This window comes from Dermochelys coriacea, chromosome 15, assembly GCF_009764565.3.
Source record: "Dermochelys coriacea isolate rDerCor1 chromosome 15, rDerCor1.pri.v4, whole genome shotgun sequence".
NCBI lineage: Eukaryota > Metazoa > Chordata > Testudines > Dermochelyidae > Dermochelys > Dermochelys coriacea.
Genome location: NC_050082.1, coordinates 15,254,085 through 15,274,781, shown reverse-complemented (window position 1 = coordinate 15,274,781; position 20,697 = coordinate 15,254,085). Strand labels below are relative to the sequence as shown.

Sequence of the window (20,697 nt, the reverse complement as noted above, 5' to 3'; positions counted from 1 at the left end):
GCTTGGTTCTCTCTCACTTCTCTCCCTGATACCTGGGATCTTTCTGATTTAACAACAGTGGTCTCAGCTTGACAGTCTGGAGCAATACCCAGGGCCAAATTTCATTACTTGTATAATGGGATTTACTCGTGAAAATAATTTAAGCAAACTGTGTGTATTTCAAAAATGGCTGGGGAGAAGTGATAGCTCCTCTCAACTGGCTCTCCCAGGCAGCCTCTGTTAGGAAGACACTTCTCACGCCAGAAATGTTTACGGCTGCTCAGAGAGAGAGAGAAAATCAATCTGAGGCTGCAGCTGCCCTGAGTTAGCATGACTATATTATATGTGTTGAAAGTGGGCACAGAGACATTGGCCTTTACAAACTGGGATGGATTGGTCCTGGAAAAGTAGCCGAGACCACGTGCTCTGTCTCCAGACAATGGGGATGGGAGGAAGAATATAGTGAAGATGTGTGCTGGCCACTGTTTCATCTGCTAGAATTGTAATGAGGTAATTTGTTGGCACGCCTGCTTGTTAAGTATCTAATTTGTACTCTCTAGGTAGTTAGGACAGAGATGCTGATTACCAGGAAGATATAAATCACACAGCAGGTACTGCTGCACTGGGGGTGAGGATTGCTTACTACTGTGGATTGGCCAGCACCGAGTACAAAGAGGCCCGGTCCATAGTTGGTCTGTAAGGACTATGTAACAAACATGAGTAATAACTGCACAACAAAGGGACGTGCTCATGTGGGAAAAAGAAGGAACAAGAGTGCAGCAGGGTTACTGAAGCCACATGAGGCCCAGATCCTCAAAGGTATTTTGGCTCCTAACTTTCATTAATCCATAAGAACGGCCATACTGGGTTGGACCAAAGGTCCATTTAGCCCAGTATCCTGTCTTTTGATAGTGGCCAATGCCAGGTGCCCCAGAGGGAATGAACAGATAATGAACAGGTAATCATCAAGTGATCCATCCCCTGTCGTCCGTTCTCAGCTTCTAGCAAACAGAGACTAGGGACACCATCCCTGCCCATCCTGGATAATAGCCATTGATGGACCTATCCTCCATGAATTTATCTAGTTCTTTTTTGAACCCGGTTATAGTCTTGGCCTTCACATCCTCTGGCAAGGAGTTCCACAGGTTGACTGTGCATTGTGTGAAAAAATACTTTCGTTTGTTTTAAACCTGCTGCCTATTAATTTCATGTGGTGACCCCTAGTTCTTGTGTTATGAGAAGGAATAAATAACACTTCCTTATTCACTTTCTTGATTCCAGTCATGATTTTATAGACTCTATCATATCCCCCCTTAGTCATCTTTTTTACAAGCTGAAAAGTCCCAGTCTTATTAATCTCTCCTCATATGGCAGACGCTCCATACCTCTAATCATTTTTGTTGCCCTTTTCTGAACCTTTTCCAATTCCAATATATCTTGTTTGAGATGAGGCAACCACATCTGCATGCAGAATTCAAGATGTGGGCGTACCATGGATTTATATAGAGGCAATATGGTATTTTCTGTCTTATTATCTATCCCTTTCTTAATGATTCCCAACATTCTATTCACTTTTTTTGACTGCCACTGTACATTGAGTGGATGTTTTCAGAGAACTATCCACAATGACTCCAAGATCTCTTTCTTGAGTGGTAACAGCTAATATAGACCCTATCATTTTATACATATAGTTGGGATTATGTTTTCCAATGTGCATTAATTTGCATTTATCCTTAATACTTTTGTGGATTTGGGCCTAAGTGCTGGGTTGCAGGCTGACACCTGACTGGATCAGAGGCAGTGACTATAGCCAGGGACTCTGAATTCTATGGTCTCCTCTACACAAGAAAGTTGCATTTGTTTAACTTAAATCAATTTTTAAACCAAACTGAGATAAACTGGTGCAAACCCCAGTATGAACATTTATTTTGGTTTAGTTGAATCCAATTTGTAATTGATTTAAATTAAACCAAAATAATCCTGGTTTGAATGAAAAACAGAAGTCTCCACATGGCCTTTTGCCCACTACCATTTGTGCAATAGAACTTGGCTGTGTTACAACTGCTTTCAAGTATTTATAACAGCTGCTGGCATTCACTCACAGTATATGGCTCAATAGCATTGATCACCATGTATTTTTTGACAGGTTTCCATGCCCCATTTTGGGTTTATGTCCCGCCCTCTATTCCCGTTTCCTTTGGTGTTGAGGTTTGATGCCGTCAGCCATTTTGAAAAACATTTTATTAATTTTTATATTTGAATAGGTGGAATGTTGCATGCTTCTGCTTTGATACATTTGGTTGATTGTTTAAAGAAAAAGGTTGAAAGAATAGAGAGAGACCTTAAAGGAAAGGAGGGTTTTTTTCAAAAAAAGAAAGCTTTGATTAGGTTTAGAGGAAAAAAGGAAAGAAAGGTTATTAAAAAGAAGAAAGATTGTTTGGTTAGGTTTAGTAAGGAGAGATGATTTTAGAGGCCTAGTTTGGCATGTTATTAAAGAATAGAAAAGAGAAATTAAAGATTTTTGGTTTTAAAGGGTTAGCTTGAAAGAATAGAGACAAGTTATTAAAGAAAAGAAAGGTGTTTGGTTAGGTTTGGTAAGGAGGGGTGTTTTTAAAGGACTAGTTTGGCAAGTTATTAAAGAATAAAAAATGTTGAGATAAATGTAAAAAGTTTATTAAATATAAAGATCGGTTAAGAAAAGAGCATTTAAAAAGAGATAAATAAAAGAGAAAAATATAAAGATAGGTTAAAAGAGAGAACATGGCAGGAAAAGGGAAAAGAAAGCCCCTTTGCAAAGAGCAAAGATAGGCAGCATGTGGTTCAGTCAGAGAGAGAGATCTTACCCTTGCGACTGTCCCTGGGGAAAGAGGGAGCTGCCAAGGCTCACAACCCCTTAGGCTAGTTATCTACGCCTTTGGATCGGATCAATCAGGTGCTGTTCTACAGCTGTGTCACAGAATACATTTTCCTGAACCAATCCTACAGTCCCAAGATTTTTAAACAAGAGCCATCTCCTTCCCTTCCCCTCCCCTCCCCTTTAACCGCCTTATTCTTGTTTAAAAAAACAGACCCCAAGCATTTTTCTCACCATGTAGCTCTTTTATATAGGTGCTTTAATAAATATTAAAACCATAAGCCTTTAGTAACAAACAGTTTTTAAAAGTTTTTCCCTATGCTTTTGGTGAGGACAATTTGAAGCTGTAGCAAAAGCAGCTTTGTTAGCCAGTGAATTAGAGATAAAGAAGGCTGTTAGATGTCCAGAACATAGAGATAAGAATTGTTTCTTTTTAAACAAAAGCAAGTAAAAGTTATATTAAGTTTTGTAAAAGAATAAAGCTCTATTTTATAATCACTTGAAAAGACAAGCCTATTTGAAGAAACAGTCCTTTATTTAAAGGTGTTTTAATAAAAAATGAGCATGCAGAAACACCCCAGGATTAAAACCACAGATAAAATCACTTTATCAAAGTAATTTATAGTAATAAAAAAAGTTTTCCCCTATGCTTTTGCTAACATTGGTTATTTTTTAGTGAAGACAATTTGAGGCAGCCTTTTTAAGTTAGTGGATAAGAAAAGAAGAAGATCACTTTGAAAGACATGCCAATCTGAAGAAACATGCCTCCATTTAACACTTTTACATGTGTTTCAATAAAAAAAAAGAGCATTCAGAAGCACCCCAGGGTTAAACCCACAAACCCTTAGTAACAAGAAGTTTTTAAAAGCTTTTCCCTATGCTTTTAGTGAGGACAACTTGAAGCTGCAGCAAAAACAGCATCTGTGAGCCAGTGGATCAGAAATAAAAAGTTACTACGGTTACTAAGGTTCTGTGGTTTTATCTCTGGGGTGTTTCTACATACTCTATTATTATTATTATTATTGAAACATGTAAAAGTGTTAAATAAAGGGCTCTGTCTTCATATAGATTTGTCTTTTAAAGTGTTTATTCCTTGACAAAACTTAATATAACTTTCACATGGATTTGTTAAAAAGTGGGGGGGAAAAGCAGTCTTCTTATCTCTGATCACTACCTCGCTGTTTTTGCTAACAGTGGCTTTGCTGCAAAAGCATGCTGCTTTAAATTGTCCTCACTAAAAAACCACCAATCTTAGTCTAAAACATAGGGGGGAAATTTTTTTATCACTATAAATTACTTTTTTAAACAATTTGTCCATGATTTTAACCCTGGGACGTTTCTGCATGCCAATTTTTTATGGAAAAGCATATGCAAAAGTGCTAAATGAAGGAATGGAGCATTTGTGGCACCTTAGAGATTAACAAATTTATTTGAGCATGCTTTTTTCTTTTCTTTTTGCGGATACAGACTAACATGGCTGCTACTCTGAAATGAAGGAATGTTTCTTCAGATAGGCTTTTAAAGTGTTTATTCCTTTACAAAACTTAATATAATTTCACTTAGATTTGTTAAAAAGTGGGGAAAGAAACAAACTTCTTATCTCTGATCTTGGAATTATGGATGTGATTGGAATAACAGAGACTTGGTGGGATAACTCACATGACTGGAGTGCTGTCATGGATGGATATAAGCTGTTCAGGAAGGACAGGCAGGGCAGAAAAGATGGGGGAGTTGCATTGTATATAAGGGAGCAGTATGACTGCTCAGAGTTCCAGTATGAAACTGCAGAAAAACCTTAGAGTCTCTGGATTAAATTTAGAAGTGTGAGCAACAAGGATGATGTTGTAGTGGGAGTCTGCTATAGATCACCAGACAAGGGGGATGAGGTGGACAAGGCTTTCTTCAGGCAACTAACAGAAATTACTAGATCACAGGCCCTTGTTCTCATGGGGAACTTCAGTCACCCCGATATCTGCTGGGAGAGCAATACAGTAGTGCACAGACTATCCAGGAAGTTTTTGGAAAATGTAGGGGACAATTTCCTGGTGCAAGTGCTAGAGGAACCAACTAGGGGCAGAGCTCTTCTTGACCTGCTGCTCACAAACAAGGAAGAATTAGTAGGGGAAGCAAAAGTGGATGGGAACCTGGGAAGCAGTGACTATGAGATGGTCAAGTTCAGGATCCTGACAAAAGGAAGAAAGGAAGCAGCAGAATATGGACCCTGGACTTCAGAAAAGCAGATTTTGACTCCCTCAGGGAACTGATGGGCAGGATCCCCTGGGAGAATAATATGAGAGGGAAAGGAGTCCAGGAGAGCTGGCTGTATTTTAAAGAAACCTTATTGGGGTTGCAGGAACAAACCATCCCAATGTGTAGAAAGAATAGAAAATATGGCAGGCGACCAGCTTGTCTTAACAGTGAAATCCTTGCTGATCTTAAACACAAAAAATAAGCTTACAAGAAGTGGAAGCTTGGACAAATGACCAGGGAGGAATATAAAAATATTGCTCAGGCATGCAGGAGTGAAATCAGGAAGGTCAAATCACACTTGGAGTTGCAGCTAGCAAGGGATGTTAAGAGTAACAAGAAGGGTTTCTACAGGTATGTTAGCAACAAGAAGAAGGTCAGGGAAAGTGTGGGTCCCTTACTGAATGGGGGAGGCAGCGTAGTGATAGAGGATGTGGAAAAAGCTATTGTATTCAATGGTTTTTTTGCCTCTGTCTTCATGAACAAAGTCAGCTCCCAGACTACTGCACTGGGTAGCACAGTATGGGGAGGAGGTGACCAGCCCTCTGTGGAGAAAGAAGTGGTTCAGGACTATTTAGAAAAGCGGGATGAACACAAGTCCATGGGGCCGGATGCATTGCATCTGAGGGTGCTAAAGGAGTTGGTGGATATGTTTGCAGAGCCATTGGCCATTATCTTTGAAAACTCATGGTGATCAGGGGAGGTCCCAGGTGACTGGAAAAAGGCTAATGTAGTGCCCATCTTTAAAAAAGGGAAGGAGGAGGATCCGGGGAACTACAGGCCAGTCAGCCTCACCTCAGTCCCTGGAAAAATCATGGAGGAGGTCCTCAAGGAATCAATTTTGAAGCACTTCAAGGAGAGGAAAGTGATCAGGAACAGTCAGCATGGATTCACCAAGGGCAAGTCATGCCTGACTAACCTAATTGCCTTCTATGATGAGATAACTGGCTCTGTGGAGGAGGGGAAAGCAGTGGACATGTTATTCCTTGACTTTAGCAAAGCTTTTGATACGGTCTCCCACAGTATTCTTGCTAGCAAGTTAAAGAAGTATGGGCTGGATGAATGGACTATAAGGTGGATAGAAAGCTGGCTAGATCATCGGGCTCAAAGGGTAGCGGTCAATGGTTCTATGCTTAGTTGGCAGCCGGTATCAAGCAGAGTACCCCAAGGTCGCTCCTGGGGCCGGTTTTGTTCAATATCTTTATTAATGATCTGGATGATGGCGTGGATTGCACCCTCAGCAAGTTTGCAGATGACAGTAAACTGGGAAGATACACTGGAGGGTAGGGATAGGGTACAGAGGCACCTAGACGAATTAGAGGATTGGGCCAAATGAAATCTGATAAGGTTCAACAAGGACAAGCGCAGAGTCCTGCACTTAGGATGGAAAAATCCCACGCACTGCTACAGACTAGGGAACGAGTAGCTAGGCAGCAGTTCTGCTGAAAAGGACCTCGGGATTACAGTGGACGAGACGCTGGATATGAGTCAACAGTGTGCCCTTGTTGCCAAGAAGGCTAAAGGCATTTTGGACTGTATAAGTAGGAGCACTGCCAGCAGATCGAGGGACATGATCATTCCCCTCTATTCGGCATTAGTGAGGCCTCATCTGGAGTACTGTGTCCAGTTTTGGCCCCACACTACAAGAAGGATGTGGAAAAACTGAAAGAGTCCAGCGGAGGGCAACAAAAATTATTAGGTTTCAGAGTAGCAGCCGTGTTAGTCTGTATTCGCAAAAAGAAAAGAAGTACTTGTGGCACCTTGAGACTATGAAGTGAGCTGTAGCTCACGAAAGCTTATGCTCAAATAAATTTGTTAGTCTCTAAGGTGCCACAAGTCCTCCTTTTCTTTTTAAAAATTATTAGGGAGCTTGAGCACATGACTTATGAGGAGACGCTGAGGGAACTGGGATTATTTAGTCTGCAGAAGAGAAGAATGAGGGGGGATTTGATAGCTGCTTTCAACTACCGGAAAGGAGGTTCCAAAGAGGATGGATCTAGACTGTTCTCAGTGGTAGCAGATGACAGAACAAGGAGTGATGCTCTCAAGTTGCAGTGGGGGAGGTTTAGGTTGGATATTAGGAAAAACTTTTTCACAAGAAGGGTGGTGAAGCACTGGAATGGGTTACCTAGGGAGGCGGTGGAATCTCCTTCCTTAGAGATTTTTAAGGCCAGGCGTGACAAAGCCCTGGCTGGGATGATTTAGTTGGGGATTGGTCCTGCTTTGAGCAGGGGGTTGGACTAGATACCTTCTGAGGTCCCTTCCAACCCTGATATTCTATGATTCTATGATCTTAACAAGCACAGTATAAAACAAACTGGTTATAATTTGATCAGAATTAGTGGCAAGTTTAGCACAGCTGCTGTGCTACACACTGGTTCCCAGCCATTGGTATTTCATATCAGTATTGGTACTTCAGACTTTTGTGGTGGGTACACATTAGGCTTCCTCTCCCTCCCTGGGTGAGCCTGCGAGCTGGACCCTGATGTATCCTTGTGGCCTACCTCCCAAACGGTTGCATGTGCTCAAACCCTCTGGAGATCTTTGGTTCCTCCAGTCCTCAGCCTCAAGGCTGTGAGAAGCTACACGAGCTTTCCTGCAGGTTGGAGCATATACAGTTGAGTGGGAGTTGCTGGGCACTGGCCGATCTAGTTGAAGTTTTAGGCAAATAAAAGGGCACAGTTGCTGTAAAGTTTGGGGATTCCTTGTGCTCTGTCCTATACCTTGGAACGCCTACTAAAGCTGTTGCACACAGAACAGAATTAATTTCAACAGCCAGAGGAGAAAAGGGCTGTGATTGCCTAAAAGGAAGCACAGATCAATTTGATGTTTCATGAGGGATGTTAAGTCATAAAATTACTATTTATAAACCATGTCTTTGCAGGCAAGCATCTGAGTTCCTTTTTGTTAAAACTCATGATGTTCTTACAGTTCAACTATTCATTAACAAATGATCATTAATGCCGTGACAGCTGTTGCTATTACAGTTATACGCCTAATAAATCTGACCCTATTCTTTCAACCTTTTTCTCTAAACAATCAACTAACTGTATCAAAGCACAAGCATGCAACATTCCCCCTATTCAAACATAAAAAATAATTTAAAAAAATTCAAAATGGCTGACGGCGCCTAACCTTGATTACAATGGAAACAGGAACAGATGGTGGTATTTAAGCCCAAAATTGGACATGGAATCCTGTCAAAAAAATATATGGTGATATGGCTATCGAGCCATATCTACTCACTACATCTGAGTTCCTCTCCAAGGGATTTTGCAGGCAGCTTTACAAAGAATGTGTGATCCAATAAACACACTGATTGCAGGGATTATACAAGAGAATTTCTTTGCAAGGATCATAGTTTTGGTAGTCAGAGTCCAACTTCCATTTTTGTCTCATAGTTTATGAATCAGCTAGGTAAAAAACACCTAAACCAACTCTTTCAAGACATTGCCTCTCACCTGTATCTCTGCCACTTTGATTTCACTTCTATATCCCTAACAATTTGATCACACCAATATTCCATGTCAGTGGAAGCTTATTCAAGGAGCCCTGTGCTGCAACAAGCTTTCCCCCAATTAATTCTTAAACCAGAATATTCACAAGTTAAATTTCACCAAGTATTTAGGTGTCTTGACATTAGGTTCCATCTAATAAGCCATATAAATCAAAGTGGCAACAGCAAATCATGAAATCATATACCTAAATGGATTCCTTCCAATCAGCTAACATCAGTTCTCTTAACACATAAACCAAAGGCTCTATGGATAAATCAGAAATCATATCATTGGTTTTAATTAATGCATTAGAACTAAAATGTCAAAGTTCTTGTCCATTTGATTAATGGTTGCATTGCTGGTGAAATCTCCTGTGAATACCCTCAGCTTAACCCAGTCAAACTCTTTTTGTGCACTGAGCTCACTGTTGACACTCACATAATAAAAATGATCAAGTGAGTAATCAGTCAAATGTGTCTCCTTCAAACATGTAGGTCATCACTGGACAACGTGCATCTCCCCTTTCCTGGTTGTCCTCCCCAGTATAAAACAGATTGATCTTCATGAATGCAGAAGTCTCTTCACCAGTATTTTAGCTAGAATATTAAAGAAATCATTGGGTAAAGAAACAGGATGAGAAGATTCCATGTATAACCTATAGTTCATTGTTCTTGGAGAAGGTTTCTCATAACTACATGTTGGCATGGAATTTGCTTAGACTTTTGTGCTGTACGCAATGTGTATTCAATTTTGTGCCTTTTTTGGCAAATGCATTTAGTTCTTCGACTGAGGAAATGAACAATTCGGCACTATTAGTCAAGTAGCATAGGCTATTGTGTTTCTGCCCAGGGAGAGCTCAGTGGCCTCTCTTTGAACTTGCCACCATAGGCTTTGTCAATAAAAAACATCCCATCCCCTCATTATTTCTCTCAGCCTCCTTTGTAGTTCTTTCTGTTGCTGGTTAAGGTTATCATCATGTTGAACTACTACTACCCTTTGGTAATTTAGGAAGATGTAAGGTTTTCAGGAGCCATTAGAATGATCCAAACAAGAATGACATTTTGTCCAAGGACCCAAAGAAGAGCTCTGTGTAGCTGGAAAGCTCCTCTCTTCTCTCACCAACAGAAGTTGGTCCATTAAAAGATATTACCTCACCCACCTTGTCCCTCTGCTATCCTGGGACCAAATGGGCTACAACACAGTACCCAACATGTTGTCCATAATCAGTAACAGCTGCGACAGCATCTCTGTGCTTTATGGACTCTCAGGCCGAGATAACAGCAGCGCTTTCAGCATCAGTCAGTTGTGAAAGGGACGATTTGCAAATCGTTCACGGCTGACACCCCGCCAAACCAAAAAAGAGAGATAATCCAATGTCTGCGGAGCCTTTTCCACGCAAACCCCTTGCAGTAGTGCGGGAAAGCGACTTAATATAACAACCGAGGGTGAAGTCCAGGCACGCAGGCAAGGGAAAGGAGAGGTCAGGTTCCCCTTCTCCCCCCTCCCCCCCCCCCCCCGCATGCCAGAAAAGTGAACCACGGAAGGGGTAACCGAAGTGACTTCATCTTCCATTGTGACGGTCACTTCCCTCTTCATCATGGGGGGCCCATTCTGTCCCCATCCTGCGTCACTGTCACAATGCAAGAGCCGGCGCAGGCTCCCACCCACCCATAGAGCCCCACCCTTAACCACACAGGGGACACCCCCCCACACACCCATGCCGCGGATCAGCCCCTGGGAGGGGAAGACGAAGCTGCAGCGTCTGCAGCGGGCTCCTTTCCAGCCTCTTTTCCTCCCCCCCCCAAAAAAACCCCTCCTTCCAAGCGTTTGTCAGTCACACGCGCTCCTGCTTCCTTCCACCCAGCCCCTGGCTCCTGGGACGGGCCGGAGGTGGGAGGGGAGGGAGGCGCCCGCCCGCCCTGCGGCTTCAAATAGAGCCCGCGGGCCCCAGGCTGGCAATCGCCACCGGAGCCGGCTCCCGAGGCAGCGCGACGCCAACTGGCCTGTGAGTGCGGAGCCGCCGCCGAAGCCAGGGGAGCAGAATGAGCTCGGCAGCGCGGGAGATCCTGGGGCTGGGGCTGGGCGTCCTGGGCTGGGTGGGGGTGATCCTGGCCTGCGGCTTGCCCATGTGGCAGGTGTCCGCCTTCGCCGACGGCCACATCGTGGTGGCGCAGACCACCTGGGAAGGGCTGTGGATGAACTGCGTGGTGCAGAGCACCGGGCAGATGCAGTGCAAAGTCTACGACTCCATCCTGGCGCTGGAGCCCGAGGTGCAGGCGGGCCGGGCGCTCACCGTCCTGGTGGCCCTGCTGGGGCTGGTGGCGCTGATGGTGACCGTGGTGGGGGCCCAGTGCACCACCTGCGTCCGAGCCGGCAAGGCCAAGTCCTGGATCGTCATGGCCGGCGGGGTCCTGCACATCCTCTGCGGGGTGCTGGTCCTCGTCCCCGTCTGCTGGTTCGCCAACATCATCATCAGCGGCTTCTACGACCCCAACGTGCCCAAGTCCCGGAAGCGGGAGATGGGGGCGGCCCTCTACATCGGCTGGGCGGCCACGGCTCTGCTGCTCCTCGGGGGCAGCCTGATCTGTTGCTCCTGCTCCTGCTCCGGGGGCGGCGAGAACGGCTTCCCCGTCAAGTACTCGGCCTCCACCCGGCGGCCCGCCTCCCACGGCGAGTACGACAAGAAGAACTACGTCTGAGGGGCCCGGGGCCGGGGCGGGCTGCCGCGGCCAGAGCTGGACCCCGCGCAGCCACTGGACCCCGCCCTGCGCCCGGTTCCCTCCCCGCAGAGATGCTTGAAATGGCCCCGGGGAGGCGAGCTCCGAACTGGACCGGGCGCAGGGGCCCGCTCGCCGGGACAAGACCAGCCCCGCTGCGCGCCTGACCGCGCCCCTCTTTGAGCCTTACGAACGTGAACCAAAAAGGGCCCCCGGCCTGAATTCCGCCTCTCCCCCCGGCCCTTGTGTCTGCTCCGGGACCAGCGGTAAATCGGCCGGCCCCGCACTGGCTGGCTTGTTTTGAGATGCATGCTATGTAACCTGAACGCGAGTTACCCTGTAACTGCAGGAACGTGGACCACAGAGCCGGGGGCGCAGGGTTTTTTAAAACTACTTCGTGACTAATCGCAAACCCGCACCTGCTTGTGTTTGGTTTGTGATGGTTATTGCTGCCCCAAAAGTGACCTACGGGCTTGGTTATGTAGCATTAGAGAATAAGATAAAGTCTCCATCCGAATGTGAACTCTCGTAAAACAAAACCTCTTAAGCAGCGACTTCAGCTCCCTAGCCATAGCAGCAGGAGGAATCATCCTTCCCTTCCTGTATTTTTTTTTTAATTTAAAACAAGCTTAATTCTGCTGTTGTAATGTGCTGCCTTGCCGCTGTACAGACCCGAGTGAACACATGGCTAATGAAATTAACTAACCTAAACTCTGCGGGCCATCAGACTAAGCAGTTAGGACGATTCTGGTACAGGATTTTACAGAACTATTTCAGAACTCAACACTCCTTATTTGTTAACCCCGTTTTTTAAATAAAAACAAACAAGATTGTCTATATTTTATATGTATATTTTTATATTCTGGCTGCATGTTTTGTTATTATAAAGACGTCCGAACTATCTGGGGCAGGAAGAGGTGACAGCCCCGCACTGGAATTTGGTAATTAACAACCAGCGTCTGGTTGTTTGAGACAAACTTTGGAAGGAGGCGGGGTATGCTGGGGCATCATGCACAACTAGCAAAGTGAAAAGGAGTACTTGTGGCACCTTAGAGACTAACAAATTTATTTGAGCATAAGCTTTCGTGAGCTACAGCTCAGAAAGCTTATGCTCAAATAAATTTGTTAGTCTCTAAGGTGCCACAAGTACTCCTTTTCTTTTTGCGAATACAGACTAACACGGCTGCTACTCTGAAACCTATCAACTAGCAAATTGTTCTCCCATTTTGGGTCGAGAACAACCCTTAGTGCATAGGAGTTTATAGTATAATGTATCTGCAAAAATAAGAGAGGAGTTTGCATCTGTTAGTGCATCAAATGGCTTGTGCTATCCAACATCTTTTCCTAGGGGCCGGTGCCCTGAACATTCCCCCAGTAGGACTTTGTCATCACCTCCTTCAAATTTGAACGCCATGGGTGCGATTTGGCTTTTTTAATGGATTCTTTTACAAGACTTCACATTTTTATATCTCTTATGAATTGATCTGTGTGATGATAATGAATTGTGCCACTATTACACTAACTTTCCTCATAAAACATTTTCAGTCCTTTCACATTTTCTTTAAAAAAAAAAGCCCCTTTGGGTTGAAATGTCTTATTTATTTTCTTGTAAAGAAAATACCTGCATATGGCTTATTGTAACAGTGGTGGGTTTATTTGTTTTTTCATTATTTAAGAATTTTTTTCAATTTTTTTGAAATAAAATTTAAGTTCTTTTTAAAGATTCAAACTAACCTTGGTCTTAATTCCTCAGTTTAGACAATTAACCTCTGCCCTGCTATGTTTGAAGAAAATTGGTTTAGAACAATCATGGACTGGGATCTTTGATTTTCCTCGAATTGGGACAGTCCTTCAGGTATACGCACTGATCCATGTGCACCTGAAGCACTGTGCATTCAAATACAATGTAAGATGAGTTTTAACCTTGATTGCTCTGTATTCTCAGGCCAGCCAAGCATCCCTCCTCCTTAATCCATTTCTAGTCTATGTTTACTTGAATATGAAATCATTATAGCATACAATGTGTACTTGCTCTGGCACATGCTTTGCATGCACAATTTGAAATTGGAAGCATTCATGCTGAATAGAATATGGTTGGGTCAAATAGGCTCCTTCCGATGTCACTTTATAAGTAATGTAAAGGACTCAGCAAGGTCTTGATTGCCATCTTACTGAGTCCGTCTTGCTGCCAATATCAAATTTTGTGTGCTCAGCAGGGGCACAATTTAATGTGAATATGCATGTTTGGTTTTGCAACAGCAGTTAAATTTACTAACACCATTCTTTATTTTAAAAACAAACAAAGAAATGCAAAAAATTCTTAACCTGATATTATGGCTGAGACTTTACATGCAATAAGCAAGAAATGCAAGGTTATGGCTCCCATAGCCACCATAACTTATCACCAGGGGAGGAAGGATGACTAATTTTTGCTCCACAACTTGGGATTTCCTGACTTAGATGTGTGTGAAACAAGGGATTAGGGACTGAGTAAGTGTGACAGTTCCTAATGCAAACCCTAAAAACAATGACAAAAGTTTGAGACCATGTGACAGTACTCTTATACCAACTCAGCACACTTCTACTGACCCTGATGGACTCCATAAGGAACTACTTTCTGCCTCCAACTAATAAGGAAACACTCTACACATTAGTCTCCCTCGCAGTATAACACTAAACCTTAATTACAGCCTAATGGTTCCATCACAAACGTATAATATACATGTGTATGTCAACTCTGAATATTTGCCATTGTTGCTGAGACTTGTGATTTAACTGGATCTGTAGTTTTGCAATAGGGCTTCATCCATATTGTTCTTGCTTTGCTTAGTAAACATAAAAAAGTGGTGGTGTCAATACACAGAGGCTTGAGAGACTAGGACCTTGATCCTGCAAACACTTATGTATGTGGTTAACATTAAGCACATGGTTAGTCCCATTGGAGATAAAACTTCATGCTTAAACACAAGCATGTTTGCAGGATCTGAGCCTATGTGATCATTAAGCAAACTCCATATGTGTAGAATTGTTTCCTCAGTAAAGAGGTGCAGTTCTTAAACTGTCAGTGTCTTAAATGAGAGCTACAATACTGTTATTGTGACGTAATATGTGATTTTGGTACAAGAGTGAAATATTCTGTTTCTTCTTTGCAACTTTTGTTTGTAAACATTGTAACCTTATAAACTGTAAATGTATTTAAATGTGTATATTTTGCAAGAAATCTACCAAAACTGGCTTGTAATTTGTGTGGTGCCTTATTTGTGTCCTTTAAAAAAAAAAACCAAAAAACGAGAATATGAATCCCCATACTAACTCCAGAAAAGGCAATGGGGGTATATCTGGGCCTGTTGTTATCATTTCCCCTCGCACTGCACTGTCACTCTAATTAATCTAACTATGGTTGAGCCCCTGTGGGTAATGAAAGGAGTTAACAGACCTGCAGTCCTTACTCATTTTCCTAAGGCAAAACCTCATTGACTCCAATGGGAATTTTCCCTGAGCCAGGAATAAAGCCCTAATCCTGCAAACACGCCTGTATCTAGCTTTATCATGTGAGCAATCACCCACTAATGAGGGTAAAGCTGTGTCCATGTGAAAGTGTTTGTGGACCTGAGACCTAAATAAACAAAACAAGATTTGCGCTCTGACCAGCAATATTTTGAACAATCATTTTTGGTACTGGCATTAAGTATCAAATAGTTTGTGTTTTCCCCTTGAACCAATCTTGTAAAAAATCAACATCTTATAGGGAAACATGCTTTAAAAGAGCAACCTTTTAGAAGCATAGCTAGCTGTACACCACCATAGGGCTGCATCCACTTAAAAGCAACATCTGAAACAATGACTGTAGCCAGGCCTCTTATATGAAAAAAGCGTTACTTCTGTGCATGTCTCTCACAAAAAACAGCATCATTCTGCCAATAATGGGCCACATTCTCTGCTTATGTGAGTAGACAAAATTCTCCTGAAAGACTGGAGCTGAGCCCTTTGACACTAACAAAAAAAATTGGCCCACTTCTTCCGAAAGTTTCTTTATTCTAAATCTCACGGCTCTACGTCCCTTGATGGGCTTTCCTGTGCCAGCCGTTATCAAATAACCTGGGAGAACCCTCACAGTAACATCACTGGAGCTGGAATCAGGATGAAAGCCTGGGGTCTGGGTGCTTTTTATTTCTACATAGAGTCACAAACAAAATAAAAATCATAACTGAGCACTGGAGAAATAACTGAAGACGTTAGAAAGTCCCTGCTTTAATCAGAGGCTTGGGCCTGATCCTGCCAGGGGCTGACTGAGCACTTCCAGCTCCCAAAGTTTAGGGCTGGGGCCTTTGTTTTTGAAAAAAAAAATTCAGATTAATTTTGTGTTTCTGACAAGCACTTGGCTATTTGACCTCAGAGAACAGGCATGACATGGGCAGCAGCAATGCAAGATGTGTTTAAATTGCACCTCTGTGGCTGAGACAGATCACAGATGGATCACCCCTAGTGGAAAGTGGGCCGTTTCTTCTCTATGGACTGTTCAGTTCTTAGCCTCGCTGCTGGAACAGCTAACAAAATTAGTAGTCATTGTCATAGGTTTTGTGACAGAAGCACATTAGAAAATGGATCAAGAGCCACCAAATCATTTCACACAGGCTCCTGAACAGCCATCAGGATGTAACAACTTCAACTCACTGTAACAACTTTGAATCCAGGCTCAGTGGACCTGATCCAAAGCCTATGAAGTCTATGGAAACATTCCCATTGACTTCCATGAACTTTGGATCAGGCCCAGGATGAGCTGGTACCTTAAGAGTGGGATACTATTACCGATCCTCTTTGCCACTCAGTTTCTACTAAGTGTATTTGAGCTGAAAAAAGGACATTTCGCAAATGCTGTCAACAAAAACATACAAAAAAAAATGAATGTTCAATGAAACTCTACATTCTTGTGACTAGCAGGGACCTTGCCCAGGTTCTAGCCTTGTCAGGGAGTTCATTCAATACTTTACAGACTTCATCAAATAATCCCATTGTTTGGACAGGCTGTTGCTTAAAAAAGAAAACATCTTCAAAGACTGCATTTTTCAACATTCATGCCAGCTATGTTGAGATTAACAAAAGCTCCTCACCACCCTCTCATTGCCTTCCACATGCTGGGCTGGAGAAAAGGTGTCTCCCTGCTTGGCCTTTGTCTGCTAAATCAGGGGTTCTCAAACTTCATTGCACCGCGACCCCCTTCTGACAACAAAAATTATTACACGATCCTAGGAGGGGGAGACCGAAGCCTGAGCCCACCCAAGTCTTGCCAAAGTCCAGCCCTACTACCCCAGGCCGGGGAGGCCAAAGCCCAAGGGCTTCAGCCCCAGGTGGGGGGCCTGTAACCTGAGCCCCACCACTCAGCACTGAAGCCCTCAGGCTTTGGCTTCAGCCCTGGACACTGTGGCTCCAGTTTTGACCACGGGTGGTGGGGCCCAGGTTTTGGCTTTGGCCCCAGCAAGTCTAATGCCAGCCCTGGTGACCTCATTAAAATGATGTCACAACCCATTTTGGGGTCCCAACCTACAGTTTGAGAACCGCAGTGCTAAATGAACTACTAGAGTTATGAATTTGAATGTCAGCTATAGTTCATACCCTGCAAATGTAGTTAGAACCCATCTGTGCAAAGAGGGGAAATGCACCAGGCAGGAGGAAAGGGAAACTCAGTCAGTCACATTTGCTATAGGATGTTTAAGAAATATTTCCCTTTCCTGCACAAAGATATATTTGTCTTGCATCTGTTCTTCGGGATGTACTGAAGCCTTTTACACTCCAAGGGAGGAATTAGTCCATGGCCACAATTTTCTTTATACAGCTATTCCCATGTTAAAACCTGACCACCGAATGTTACATAGTTTGTCCTTGTTTTTTTTTTTGTCCATGTCTAAAGTCCCAAGAGCAAGTAAGTAGTGCACCCTACTTTATTCTCCAGTCTAATTTGTCTTTAAAACCCACCTTGCTATAAACAACCTGAGACCCGTTACAGCCTCCTAAACATTAAATCAGTCTCCTGTCTGTTCTCTTTACTTCGGAAATGCTGAAAGATGCAAGATTCAGTTTCAGATTGGACCCACAATGCATCACTGAAGCAAAATGAAGAGCCCTCTACTTTAACTTTGTATGCAAATCATCACTAATAGGTACATCTCTTGGGTGTCAGGGTTTGCTTTTGTAACTCTGCTTGGTAAAATGTAGCAAATACTTCTGCCAAATTAAACAAATCAGGAAACACTATAGCAAGTACATTCTGTCTTCAGGTCAAGAATTGCATTCAACTTACCTGTAGTCTGGTTGTGGTAAGGCAAATCCTTTCGAAGACAGAGCCTCAAAAGGGCTCAGATTTATGTTTTGAAAGTGACTAGATTTTGTCAATCCCATTTTGATCAGACCTTTGTGTGTGTGTGAATGAGACTTAATTCCAGTCTGTTCCTTGCTGATTCTCTGCAGGAGGGGGCTGCCTGTCTGGAAAACTCCCTTTTCTTCTTACTGTAGCCCTCAATTACAAGAAAAGGACAATTTCAGCCACCGCGTCATTGATAAAGCTTCCCATGGCAACAGTGGTCAGGCTTTGAGGTTGCTTGGCTACTCAAGCCTTGCTTTACCTTTTCTTTTTCTTAAACAGATTGAGAGAGTCTGCCATGAATCACTTTAACAACTTGCTTTGTCTTTGGCATTTTAGAAGTTTGTTTACAACATTGAGCTTTTTTCTCTCCCATAATCCTTCGTGCCTGTTACACAGCTTCAAACCAAAGTTATGGCAGGAAAAGGTCATAAGTGCTGTGAATTAACCTAAATGGTTGAAAACATGCATATTATGTGAAAGGCATGCTGATGCATTCCACCCAGGGCTCCTAACCAATCTTCTCATTACATGCGTTTCCTGCTTTTCCTTAGCCCATCATAGGCTGTTATGGGATGTTGTGTTTGCCACACTGAAGAGTATCCTCAACTGAATTCAAATTTTAGGCTGCAAAACTGCCTTCATCAGTTCAGACCAAGAAAGTGTGCTGTTTGTGATTTAGAAATTGCAAAGGAATTGCCACAGATATGGTTATATGACCCGTGGTTTCTCCTGCTTCAGTATCATGGTCTTGTACACATACGCACACTCAGTGGCTTGAGCATTAGCCTGCTAAACACAGGGTTGTGAGTTCAATCCTTGAGGGTGCCATTTAGGGATCCAGGTCAAAAATTGGGGATTGGTCCTGCTTTGAGCAGGGGGTTGGACTAGATGACCTCCTGAGGTCCCTTCCAACCCTGATAATTGTATGAATTCTATGAATATCTATCATAAAGAATGGAGATATTGCACATACACTGATTTTTTGGGGGGGAGTTGCTGGATACTGAATTCCTTTTTAAAATCTCTGAAAAATAAAATAAAAAAAAGATTTGTCTTTCCTATGCACCTTGTATCATTATTTACAGTTATTCAGAATAACTGAATTGGTCACATTTTACATTCACATCCACAGGTGTAAAATGACTACACAAGGTGCAAGACAGTGGAGAATCAGGCCTCAGCATTTCTTACATTTAGGACATCACAAAGACCTGAGGGAACTAGCTATTAACAAAAGGCAGGCTTAAAGGTATATTTGAAATATTTATATTATACACACACACACACTGCTATCCATAGGCCTGGATGACATGCAGTCTAAAAATTAATTAAATGAACTGAATCATTGACTTTTTTTTTTTTCTTTTTTCAGTGATAGAGAACTACAGAGATATACAGGCTGGAGAAAAGCAAATGTGGTACTACTTTTTATAAATTGAAAGAAGAATGATCCTTGCAATTATCCAGTCATTCTAATTTCAAACCACAGTCAAATAATGGGACAATTATAAAGAGAGGGGAAAAAAATCACAAACCAGGTACCGGATAATAGAACCATGAACAACAAGCTGCATGTTCAAAACATTTGTAGATGAAGCTAAAAGGAGTTGTAAATACCGCAAGGACAGAATATATAAAGTGATCTAGACTGACTAGAACACTGGGCAGGTATAGATATATCATGCCATCTGACCCTTTTCAGAGTGGTTCTAATGGACATGGTGCTTAAAATGGTGACAGTCGCTGGCACGCTGTCTACAGCAAGGCTCCCAGAGTTATTAACACTGATGGAGCTATTGGTATGAACTACCTATGAACTGGTATTGGGAACATAGGAATTTTTTGAATAGGTTCCCTATTTTAGACAAGGCCTATGTGGATCTTGTGAGGGTGTGTGCGCTTAGAGAACATTACAGTCCCTTCTGAGTACCTCAGTAGGCTGTAGCAAAGGCTGTGGAGCCATTCTCCACCCAGCCTACAGTTTGGAGTCAGGAGGATTTCTCCCTTCTAATGCCTACTGTGTCCCCCATGCATCACCAGCTTACTCAGGGGTTGTGTGGCACAGATGTTGCCTCAATTTACATACATCACTACTGAAACACAGCTACTACTTGAATGGGGATTGTGGATGGTAGCAAATCAGCAAACAGCCATCTGCACAACACTTCAGAGAGAGGAAATGACTAAAGACACTGGAGCAAACCTCTATTCTTTAATGCCCATAGACAGCAGAAAAAAACTGGGTTTAACGTCTTATCTGAAAGACCCATCTATCTTAAACTGCCAAGAATTCAGTGTACCTACCTCAGAAAGATGATGACTGGAGCTAAACCTGATGGGATTTGAACCTGTGGTCCAGGGTGTTTAAGTATTTTTAGACTTTTGCTTAGATCATTAAGATCTAATAACAAAGAAAAGAGAACTAAAAATTTCTGATTTTTCACTGTCCCAAAGACCTGTCAGCCCTGCATTAACTGCTTCTGGACAGCTGGGAGACTGGTGGATACAGGGCGTTTATGGAATGGGGGGGGGGGTCCAGTCCAAAATGAAATGGATCCAGATTACAAGAAGCAGCCAGATGCTGCCCTGGCCTTAATGAAACAGAGACAAGTTTCTAAAGGATTAATTTATAAACCTGCTAGTGAATGGCTAATTTAATTAAAAGGCAGAACAATACAATCTGATTCATTTCTTTATCATATTGATCTAAACAGATTTTAAGGTGCAGGGAGGGAAAGAGATTTTAGGGTTTACATGTAATTTATATATATGGTCAATAAAACATCGTGCACATTTATGGCCATCTTTCAGTTGGTGGGTAACAACAAAAAGCAATACATTTAGTTTAAATGGAAATCAGTTTGTTTATTCACACTGTAGGACAAAAGTAAATGTTTAAAATGATTGATTTTTAAGTGTAAACAGTGGTTAACCCTCTCAAAACCAGCCTTGATCACATCAGCAATCTTTGAATTCTGTGCCAGCTGTTATCACACTGCTACACATTGCTGATTTCAGGCCCAATCCTGCAAGGTGCTAAGT

At 42.7% G+C, this 20,697-nt stretch overlaps 2 protein-coding genes across 2 annotated transcripts in view; one reads left to right on the top strand and one right to left on the bottom strand.

Moving 5' to 3' along the window:
• LOC119843484 (septin-2) overlaps positions 1-17,842 on the bottom strand; it is a 92,581-nt gene extending 74,739 nt beyond the window's left edge. Inside the window, exon 1 of the mRNA XM_038372732.2 lies at positions 17,593-17,842. The gene's annotated coding sequence lies outside the window, so the exon portion shown is untranslated. The remainder of the gene's footprint in view (positions 1-17,592) is intronic.
• On the top strand, positions 8,407-13,017 carry CLDN5 (claudin 5). Its single transcript, XM_043498078.1, has 2 exons — positions 8,407-12,319; positions 12,504-13,017. Exon 1 carries the CDS (start codon positions 10,620-10,622, stop codon positions 11,274-11,276), a length of 657 nt encoding a protein of 218 aa, XP_043354013.1. The 5' UTR covers positions 8,407-10,619; the 3' UTR covers positions 11,277-12,319; positions 12,504-13,017.
• Positions 17,843-20,697: the final 2,855 nt, after the last annotated feature.

Bases quoted from the DNA above. Each gene is read 5' to 3' on its own strand.
- CLDN5 (XM_043498078.1), top strand. From the start codon at position 10,620: ATGAGCTCGGCAGCGCGGGAGATCCTGGGGCTGGGGCTGGGCGTCCTG.